The sequence below is a fragment of the Pomacea canaliculata genome, linkage group LG2 (assembly GCF_003073045.1).
Source record: "Pomacea canaliculata isolate SZHN2017 linkage group LG2, ASM307304v1, whole genome shotgun sequence".
Taxonomy (NCBI): domain Eukaryota; kingdom Metazoa; phylum Mollusca; class Gastropoda; order Architaenioglossa; family Ampullariidae; genus Pomacea; species Pomacea canaliculata.
The window spans coordinates 25,654,590-25,665,753 of record NC_037591.1 but is presented as its reverse complement, the minus strand read 5'-3'; the positions used below and the strand labels follow the sequence as shown (position 1 = coordinate 25,665,753).

The 11,164-nt window shown below is 36.3% G+C and overlaps 1 protein-coding gene across 2 annotated transcripts in view; it reads right to left on the bottom strand.

Annotated features, from left to right (window-relative positions):
• Positions 1–11,164, bottom strand: part of LOC112557510 (alpha-1,3-mannosyl-glycoprotein 2-beta-N-acetylglucosaminyltransferase-like) — a 20,282-nt gene extending 9,118 nt beyond the window's left edge. Inside the window, exons 1-11 of one of the 2 annotated variants that reach the window (XM_025227419.1) lie at positions 10,977–11,164; positions 9,090–9,244; positions 7,217–7,337; positions 6,578–6,740; positions 5,819–5,942; positions 5,345–5,483; positions 4,682–4,819; positions 4,273–4,363; positions 3,172–3,276; positions 1,766–1,856; positions 1,083–1,253 (exon numbers count right to left, since the gene is read on the bottom strand). In XM_025227419.1, coding sequence (XP_025083204.1) covers positions 1,083–1,253; positions 1,766–1,856; positions 3,172–3,276; positions 4,273–4,363; positions 4,682–4,819; positions 5,345–5,483; positions 5,819–5,942; positions 6,578–6,740; positions 7,217–7,337; positions 9,090–9,194 — 1,248 coding nt within the window. In that variant the 5' untranslated portion in view covers positions 9,195–9,244; positions 10,977–11,164. The remainder of the gene's footprint in view (positions 1–1,082; positions 1,254–1,765; positions 1,857–3,171; positions 3,277–4,272; positions 4,364–4,681; positions 4,820–5,344; positions 5,484–5,818; positions 5,943–6,577; positions 6,741–7,216; positions 7,338–9,089; positions 9,245–10,976) is intronic. The other variant, XM_025227420.1, reaches the window with a different exon arrangement.

Sequence of the window (11,164 nt, the reverse complement as noted above, 5' to 3'; positions counted from 1 at the left end):
CTGAAAATACTAAAACAAAATTAATTACCAAAGTCTTCTGGGTGTCATATTGAAGGCTACTGATTACCAGATTTAACATTCATTAACACTATATGTATAAAAAGCTAAAGTAACAAAATGGTATATACTATTTCATTTCATAATTTTTCATAGTAAAATAATCCTTTCATATATTCCAACTGTATAGTCAGGTTATTAAAATGAATCTACTGAGTGAAAAAATAACAAAATAAAGGAAAAAATCACAATGACCTTCACAGATTATTTTTCCACAAATTTTCTTCAAACGCAGCTAGATTAACCACCCAAATGAATGTTTTCTTTTCTTTAAAAATAGTGCAAAATAAGTCTGCATGGTGATATGTACGACCGTTTTTGTTCAGCTTCATAATAACAGATTTTGGATCTATCCACTTACTCTCCTTTCAACTGTATTTATGATAAAGAAGTAAAGAAAATGATCCATGAAGAATACAACATTTTAAAGTTAACAATATGAACTTTAGTTTTGTGCGCAAATGACTGTTGCTGTTCTATGAAATTATGATGCTGCAGCTGACAACCGCAGGAAGCCTTTGTTAAAACACACAGTCTAAATCAAAAGGCAATCAAATTAATCACAAAATATCAGTATTAATGCTCTTTCCCTCAACTTCTCATGACGGAAACTATAGCGGCTGTAAAAATATAGTTATACAGAATGAAAAACCTAAATTTCAAAGCAAAAGTCAAGTGGCTGGAGGTAATTTAAACAGCACCCATTACAATGGTTACTATACTCATGCATACTGCACAAACAAACATGGTCTCATAAAGCCCATTCTTTCAAACTAGTTAATTTATGAGACTTGTAAAGTGCACTGATCATGAAAATAGCTCAAGGCGGTGGGAAGTGACTGAAAGTCATTTTAAAGGTGTGTCTTAAATAGTACATTTATGGATGTGGAGTGTGGCTAAAGGGAGGCCATCAAAAAATAGAGTGGTAGTAATCCAGTCATGAGAAAAGAAAAGCGCATGATGGTGACACACAAACATCCACATATAGCAAACAAAGATAGAGATACAAAAACACATCCAACTACCTTAAAGTCATCCATTATTCCAAGCATTTTGGCAATGCGTTTGAAGTCATCTTTCGTTGTATACTGAACTCGAACGGCACTCTCCTCAGGATGAAGACCACCAAATACTTCTTCAGCACTGAGTGGTGGAGCCTCATAAACTGTCTTTACAAAGTCACTATCATACTGCTCCTGACCACAAGATTGTTTCATCACATTACTGTACATAGCAAGGATTTCATATTTCTTTTATATATCTATCAACTGTAGTAGTAAGGGTTCTAATCTACTATTATCCCATGCTGCCTCTATAATTTAAGGGGCAAAGGATGGCAGTTCTTCAGATCAATCACTGACACCTTCTGCAGGTGGATTGGTCATAGGTTGTGCTGATCACTTCATTTAATTAAAAAAATAAATAAACATCACTAACCAAAAATATTCCCAATCTGCATAAAGTCAGAATAAGATTAAGGCTATCAACCAAAATCATTACCCTGCTACAAAAGTGAGTTGATTAACCATGAATGATTGCTGCTGTTATCCACTAATTCCCACAAATCCATTAACCTTAAGTCACAAAACAAAAAACTGTTGCATATTCAAATATTTTGGCCATTGTACTTATAAAACGTTCAGAAAACTTCTACAGAATGAAGGTCTAAACTACAGTGTGGTTAACAAGTCAAGCTTTGTAGTCTTACCTTTTGCAAGTATGACAGGTCCATGCTTGTAAATGGCACATATTTACTGTTAAGATGTATAAATCGCAAATGTAGATCAAAGTACAGACCTCTAAAATGAGAAAAAAAGAAAAATATACAAAAATGAACATGGTTATGATCTCAAACAAAACTGAGAAAAAATGTTGTTTTCTGAAAGAAAGTTCTTCTCTAATAAGGGACTAATGGGGTGCAAAAGTATTTCTAATGATTCCATACACTCTAGTACAAGACATTTTTTTCAAATCTCCTCTTCTGTTTTCATGATACATATCTACAAACATCACTATGCACAGAAAAAGAATCAACACCACAGAAGTCAGGATAGTGCATGGATATATTTATATTGTGAAGGCCTCAGCCAGGGAGAAAGCTGCAACATAATAATTTTGCATATCATGACATCACAATTTAACTTCTTTCTGTGCATAACAATGTTTGTAGGTGTGTACTTCAAGAATGAAAGAGAGGTTTTCACCCAGATTTTCCAAAATAGTATTTTGCACTAGGCTTTACCCAATCATTAGAAAAAAAATTCTGCACCCTACTAGTTCTTTAACTCGCTAGTTCTGTTACTTATATTCTCTTATGTCAACTCTGATTGTACTGTAGTATGTGACCTATAAACTCATGCATGGTCTAAAAGTGAGCACCTTTGCACAAAAAAACAATTCATAAGAGTCGTAAATCCACAAATCTTTAGCTTTAATTTTGGAATTGAATAGCTTTCCTTAAATAGCAAAAATGGCAGATGAAGGCAATATGAAGAAACATATTTATGAAAAACGACAAACACCAAGATCATCAGGAAAAATCACTGCTAAACTTTAAAAAAAATAAATAAATAAAATAAATGTCATACAAGATATGTATAACTTTCAGATGGTGATTTTCGTGACTGGTGCAAAAGTCTTCAGGAGATTTTGCCATCACTAAATTTTATCACTACACTTTTGTGTAACCCTGCATAAAAAAAAATTTTTGGAAAGTTTATTGGGGATGCCTAATTTCTTCTAGATTTACAAGTTCTCTGTCAAGAGGGATGTTGGTCGGAAAATTTGAATTCTCCATGTTTTGATCTTTACTAATTATTTTGTTTGATTCATCTATATAATTTTGTATGAGCATACCAAGATAGCAACGTAAATGTAGCATACATAGTGAGTTAAAGCACATTGGCTGCGCCAGCTCAGTTTGAGAGATAGCAACAACCACAAGATATCTCAGGGAAGTACAGGCAAAAAAGATTAGAGCTCAATAACAAACTGGTTGGAAAGAAGAAGGATAAAGCTAACAAGTGGTATAAGTGGGAAAGTTAGAAAATAAAAGTTGAGAAATTTTCACACATTGCTGAACCAATTTTCTCAAAAAACTGTACAAATTCTTACTTGCTGACACCTTTCTTGCCAAAGGTACTTGTGCGACAAACTTCTGGTCGTATACATTCACGATTTCTACGTTGTTCTGGATGTCGCATCCAGTCATCCCAAAACCTAAATATCCACATACAAGACCTAATGAAAGATCACACATCTATACACAATTTCATGAATTGTACTTTGCATATGCATATTTGTGTGTCTGCACATATGCAGCTGCATAAATGTTCATACAAGTATATGGATATACAAGTGTACAACTGCATTTTTTTCTTTAATTTACTTTTGTTTGCAAAACGTGGACTCTTTTCAGAGGAAATATGCTTGAACAGATACCTGGCATTTCTTCTACAGGAAAATCACTCAACGTTAATGCAGTCCGTGTTATGAAGTAGCCGAGGAAGACTGCCCATAACACCTTGTGATCAGATCATAGCAGAGCAAGTCTACTGTAATTGAAGATGACAAAAGATCTCTTGAGCAGATGAACTTTTTTTCTGCTGAGTTGAAAATCTTTGCCATCAGATCCTCTGGCCAACGATGCCACAAAGCTGGCAGTGTGGTGAAGATTCTTTCTCATCCCCCAGAAATGGGTGTGAAACTCCCCCTTGGCCACAGCTTCTGGCACATTGCCTTGTGGGTACAGCAGTCCTTCAAGATGTGTTTTGGAGTCTGCCCTCAGTGACCACACTCAAAGTGGGCTGAATCTGCTCTACCTATCTTTTTACAATTATTCAAACTGTGTTGCCCTTCATGAAGACAGCTGATGAGCCACTGATCACTAAACTGCTGAATGGGGAACCAGCAAGCTTGGTATCCACCATCCAATGATCCCATCTCCTCTGAATCTGTTCTGGAGAAGCATGTTGGTCTCCCTACAGTTGTTGGGTTTGTTTGATCAAGGAGCTGGCTGCCTCCTTTGGCCAGGTGATCAAGCAGACAGCATGGGCCAGAATCCCAGACCTCATTGTCCATACTACCCATGTGTATTAACTTTTCAGTATTTCTGTAATTCTATACATATATACAAGCACACACTTTAAAGCTTACCTATTTATTGATTATGTGGACAATAATGAACATTAAAAAAAACTGAAAAAAAACACCCACGTTTGTGGCCACTTGCTTTCTAACTCCATCCAGATCTTGCGTTCTATCATCCAACCCAGCCCTGGGAAAAAGTCTGTGCGGTAGAGCTTCTCTGTTTTAAAAAAAAAAAGCATGATTTCATCTGTTTTCTCTCGTGTGACTGTTAGCAAATAAACAGCATATCATAATCCTGACATCTAGTAAAAATAACATTCTAGACAGAATAACAAAATTGTGCAAACACAAATAATTAAAATCATCTGTCAAAGATATATAAGAAATGCCATTAATGCCACCTCTATGGCAACAAGCTTTCTCTAACAGTAAAATCTAGGTAAAGGAAAATCAAAATGCTTCTTAATGCCGATGCTACTATCCTTGAACATTCACCAAAAAATCTCATTGCTTTAAGTCATGAAACAGCACTTACCAGCTTCTTTATCAGAAATTAATTCAGCCTTGCCATTGTCATTCCATGCTGATACACACCACAGTAAAGGATCACTATGAAGCAGTTTGTAAGTTGCAGAAAAGTATTCAAAAAAGTCTGGAGCAATGTCAAGATCATCTGTTAAATTAAAAAAAAAAAAAAAAAAGATCATCTGTTAACAAAAAATATTTTTAATAATATAAAACTTTGAGTTCTTCACGAGGTAAGGTAGGATGTGTGTGCGAGAGCGCTTGAATAAAACTGAATACTTGTTTGTATATGCACAGATTTGAATGCCCACATCTGCACACATGCCAGAAACAAAAAACATGATGGGAAAGGGAAGCAACAAGCACTAAAGAAAAAAAAATGCATGTGCAAGCACTTCAGGAAGTTTAGTCAGCCGTCACTTCAAAAAATACAAGTAAGAACTGCCTACACACTGCCTTGTATAATTTTTCGATAAAGACTTGTCAATCAACTGCAGTTACTAGGTGAAGAGCCTTAAAACAGCTCAGAGAGAAAGACCACCGTCTGCAATGATTTACTTCCATACCAAATAGTAATTAACCATGTTTACACTCAACAACAAATGTTAAGACCAGTATGTTTAATTGTACTCTGCCTTAGATCAACTTCCATTAATCCTTCTGTGACACCCACCTTCAACAATAATGACTGCAGAAAAATTGAAGACATTGAAGACTTGGTTCAGTGCCCACTTGTAATGACGTGCTATTTTGTAATATCCTGAAAACTTCTTCTGTGGCCAGTCCAGCTTAATGTCACTGAGGTCAGGATGCTGTTTGAACGGTACTTGAGAAATAACAGCTATATGATCACATCATTTATGTCAATAATGGATAATAAATAGCCTTCTAAACAGCGACATAAGACATAATAGTAAAAATAACATAAAACAACTGTTAACACACTGAACTGATACTGTTTCTACATCTCTAAAATATCTTTTGAGCTTTTGCTTGACCAAGTGTTTACAACCTGTCGTATAAGGAACAAACTAGAAAATTCTATCACAGACTATAGTCCTTGTACACATTTACACCCCCCCACCCCCCTGTCCTAATGTCCATTGACCACACATTATTACTGTTAACAGTTAATCTTCAGCAGTACCTTAATGTGAGCAATTCCTGAAATATTCTTATTTGTCACATAGGACTGGATTATATTTGCTGTTTCTTGATGCCCACAGTCCTGACTCACAATTATTGGGAATTTTTCAGCAGACGGTCGATGTCTGCAACAAATGTAATAATGCACATTCAACCAAGCATACACACACAAACACATGAATATAGTCATTCCTTAAACCCACTGATATTTTACCACCATAATCTTATACTTTCTCCTCTCTTTGAAGTCAACCAACTGTAGCTCATGATGTTGGTACCAGAGATTCCCCAACCCTTCACATGTGCCATATCACTTCTTATTTTGCTTTCAGCAAATCAGGAGAAACACGTCTAAGAACACCATGGGATATTCTGTTCTGAACCACACAAGTAAACACCACTACAAAAAGATCTTCCATACTTCCAATCTTACTTCGTACATTCATTAGATTAAGTGTTCAGATGGGTACAGATCATACTTGCCTTAACTGTGCATGGTAAAAACAGTGACTATACAGCAATACAGGCATTCTAAATAGAATTTTGTTACATACCAAATCAAATTCTGTCAAAACTTCTACAAAATGAGTCCTGATTGTTTACTATAACTTTGTGATAAAGGAGATGCTTCATGTCGGTAGCTTGCTATACTATAACAGCAGAACACATTTTATGGATGTTATATTTCTGCCTATTTTTATTATGAAAAGAAAAATCATTAAGCCTAGCACGAATCTAACTGTATATCAAAAATACTCACTCCAGCAGCTTATCTAGACTGCGACTAACAGTTGGGCGATCACAGGCAATCATCAGCACAGGAATGACTTTAGCTTCTGGCCACTCAGTCACGGTGTCATCTTCGATTTTATCACGTTCATTTGTTATTTCCTTTTTCACTGTCTCTTGTGTTACAGCATTATCTGTACAAATCCAGCATGTCATAAAAGCTAATTAGTTAGGTCTGATTTAACACATAACTTCTCAAAATATTTATTGCTTTGAAATTCTAAACTATGTGCATTCTTGCAGGAAGACTTATATCAGACTAGGATAATGATGAGCGATCACTCACCCACAAACCAGAAAAATACAGCAGTGATTTTACATTTAGACAAAATTAAAGAACATACTGACAAACCACAAACACGGCTGCTGCAAATAAATGCAAGAGTAGGAGGTAAAAACTGTTAATGAACTGTAATATAGACCTGCCATGTTCTTTAATACAAAACAAGATAGCTGATAGAGACATTAAAATATTTACATACATGGCATTACATCCCTCGCTTCCTTTTGCATATATAAACATTCATCCACATATGCATATCTATAATCAGATGGATGACCTAAATAAAAAGGTAATAGAAAAATAAATTTTGCACAAATTTTTCCATACCATTTTTTATCTGACCTTGAAGTTGCTGCAAAAGCTGTTTATTCTGCTCTAGCTGGGCAGATATACGAGCCTGCAGCTTGCTCAGTCTTACCTCCAGCAGTTTTTCTACACTTTGTTCCTGCTGAGTGGGAAGAAAAAGAAATTGTGTGCTGGGTCAAAGTAACATTTTAATATTTTTGACACAAAATGTCATCTACAACTAGCCAAAGATAGTACATCACCAGATGGGACACTGATCTTATTTTTAACATTTGTAACATCTGCAATGCACCCATACATCTACCTTTTATTTACTGTGTGTTTTTTTCCACAATGTATTGAACTGTGGCAGTCAGCATTCCCCTGTGGGACCCCAGGCTATGCTTGCCTAGCGAGCATTGTAAGAATAGGGGCCCTGCCATCCAGCCAGGCATGTCGTAAGAGACGACTAAGGTGGACACCTCACCTAGAGGTAAAATAGGTTGTGGTAGGGCTAACAACCCCACCATGTAAAAAAAAAGACCGTTACGGAAACTAAAACCAGAGAACTCGTCACAGATGGCAAAGGTAATGAATCACACCAGGAGACTGGACTTATGACGGACGACAGCCAAACCCGAAAGGGAGCTGGCGCCCTGACAGCAGATTTACTGAAGCCGAGGCAAAAGTTGAGGGTGGGGTGCTGGAACGTCCAGACCTTGCACCAGACTCGCAGGATGCACCAAATAGTCAAGGAGTTTGACAACTACAACTTGGACATCCTAGGAGTCAGTGAGGTCAGGTGGGACCGGCACGGGAAAGAGGAGACTAGCGTCAGGACATACCATTTTGTTCTCAGGAAGATCAGACGGTCAGCACTCTGAAGGAGTGGCACTACTCCTCAACACTGTACTCAATGTACAACACTGCAGAAATTTTCAAACATCTTCCAACAACACCAAAAAAAATCTTACTCAAGGTAAAACACTAACAAAGAAGTGGAGGACTAGAAAAATAAGTATACAACTGCAGAAGTCTTCAAACATGTAACACTTTCATCAACTTCCTGTTTCTTTTTAAACATTGCCCAAAAAATATAAAATATACTCTTTCACTTTTGGAGGCACCTGATTTCTATAAACCAAGAGATTTCTTTCCATGCAAAATTACACAATTCAAAGGTCATCATTTCATCATGGTGCCATAAATTTCAGATTATAAGTCATGACTTCTTTCCCCTAGCTTTAAACCCTGCTTTAAGCGATGCGGCTTGTTTGCAGATTTTTCAGCTTCCATTTGTGAATAAAGTAGATAATATATTGCCAGAATAATAGGATAGGTCAGAAAGAAACAGAAAATTTAGTGTTACATGTTCCATGTCAAGGCTTTTGTATCAGAAACCTTGAAAGAGAGACATGGATTACAACTCATTTATTAGAGTTACTGGGGACTCTATCACAATGCACAATATATTTTTCAAAGGAGTTTAGGTACACCCTATGGGCATACCAAAGTGCATTTTTATTTTCCAATTGACTGGGAAAATCTCACAAGATGCATTTTCCAAAAATATGAGGGAATGACCCTCTTATTCTCAAGCTACAAGCATCAAACAAATTAAGGAAAAAAGGGCTTATATAATGAACAAATATAAATAAGCGTTTATCACACAAGGCTACAGCCAATAAAAAAACTAATCATGTGCTAATTAGATATATCCAGGAACAGTCATGTGATTATGGTTTTCACCTCTTTCTATGTTTGCAGACTTGTTTCTGGAGAAATGAGGGTCATGTCTTACAAGTTAAACATAAGACATTCTCAAAATTCAAAATGTCCCATCACTCTCTCTTTCTCTCACTTAAACACACAGACACATACATATGTGCATGAACACAAATAATAAAAGCTCTACCTTTGCATTGCTTTTGTTGACCAGTGTGTAATAGGTAACAATATTCCAGACCAAGAAAACTCCTACTACTAGAAGAAAGAGGTGTACATGCTTTATGCGCGGCATCCTAGATACTTGCTGTCACTAAAAACTCTGGACTCCAAGAGCCTAACCATCTGAAACATGGCATAAATCACCAACATGTTTTAACGTGGCAAAGTATTTGAGGACAGATGCAATTTAAGACAATACAATAAGACCCTAGAAATACTGCATTTAAAAAAAACCTCTTGCATACATTTTTTTATTTGTAAATCTCCGGGAAATGTCGGGAAATGTCAGGAAATGCTGAAGCATATACATAGCAAAATAAAAAATAACAGTTTGATTACATATATGACTTTGATCAGAAGTGGGTAGCCTAGTAGTTGAAGTAAAGGGATCTGAACATGAAGGTGTGTACACATGGTTCTGTACCAAAGTGATGTTGCATACTTCCCCCTGTAGAATTGGTATGTGACTACACAGAGGGATGAAGAAGTTAAGGTGCAAGGTAGAAGAGATGAGACACACCTTGGCCCCGAAATGTGAGGGATCTAACACATCACTTCAGTGTGACTGTAATGTTAACTTTATTTGACTTTCACTAATGCTAGATGCTGATATGCAAATTTTTCATAAGGTTAAAAGTGATCACGATCTAAAGGTTTTAATCCAGGGATTAATTTTCAACTTTTCTTATGATCTATATTCAAATATATTTTAAACTAAAGGTGATGCACATACAATCTTAATTAAACTGATCTCATGTTATCCACTAAAGCAGGGGTGGGCAATTAATTTTCCCAAGGGGCCGCATGAGAAATTGGGATGGTTTTAGAGGGCAGGACTAATATGGTTAACTGAGTTTTACTCAATACTGTATATATATATAGTATATATACTGGCGGGCGGGCCGGTCAGAGACAGGAGGCGGGCCGGCCTTTGCCCAGGTCTGCATTAAAGTGTTTTCCTTTTTGGAAGCACCTTCTTCGTCCCTCCTTTCAAAAGCATCAAGAAAATATCACAAATAACGATGAAACCTATATCAACTAATTTACCTCCTTCTTTCCTTACAACTATAACATTTTAACAGAAAAGTCAAAGAGTGGGGTAAAAGGTATTTCTACCTTGGGGTGTACTTCTTCAACCAGTGAACAAACAAGCATGTGTAAACTGGTTATTTCCCTCCAACATTTATATTTCTACAGCAATAAAGAGACACTATCTAGCAACCTTTACAGGCATATGGCGTAGCAAAGGTTTTATTCCACTTTAGTGTCACTGAATATATCTGTAAACTTTAAATGGTTGTGATAACATGAAATTATATATATATGTGTGTGTGTGTTAGTAGTGAAACGGTTTAAACACATTCGTTTCTGCAGGCATAATTTTAAAAGGTACAGGGGAGTTTAATAGACGCTAACCAATCTTGTTTTTATCCATGGACTCAAAGTCTGAAGAAAATTATTTTTAAAAATAGTCAATGACTGAAAGTCTAGCAGTATAAATAAAACTTACAAAAACTATTTTCTCCTTAGATTTATGAACAAGCCTAATGTACAGAGCTATTGTTTCCAACTTTCGGGGGAGAGCGGGGAACCATAGTGATGTTCCTGTCTGCTAGTCGTTACAAATTACAAAAATCTCATCAGCTATTAAAAATTGTGAAATATATTAATATCTACTCATATTAATATCCCATAAAATGTAACGAAAATCCAGATACGGTGCTGACCTCAGGTGTGTATTAAGGCCACAATGGACAAAGTATTAGAGCATGGAAACCTATCATCATCAAACACACGGCACTGCGACAAGATGATCACATAAAAGATTAAACAACAAACGTCTACGTATACTTACCGCTTAGTTAATTTCTTTGGGGAAACTACTTGCTAACGATTATAGAACAAGAAACTTAAAGTCGCTGTGAAGATGTAGGCAACGCCTTGCCAGAACACCTTGTGTATCAGCCATGTTGATATGTGGCAGCCGAAAGCACTTGTTCCGGTAGGGAGTAATCATTTCTTCTTTTTCTCAATCAGTTTTTG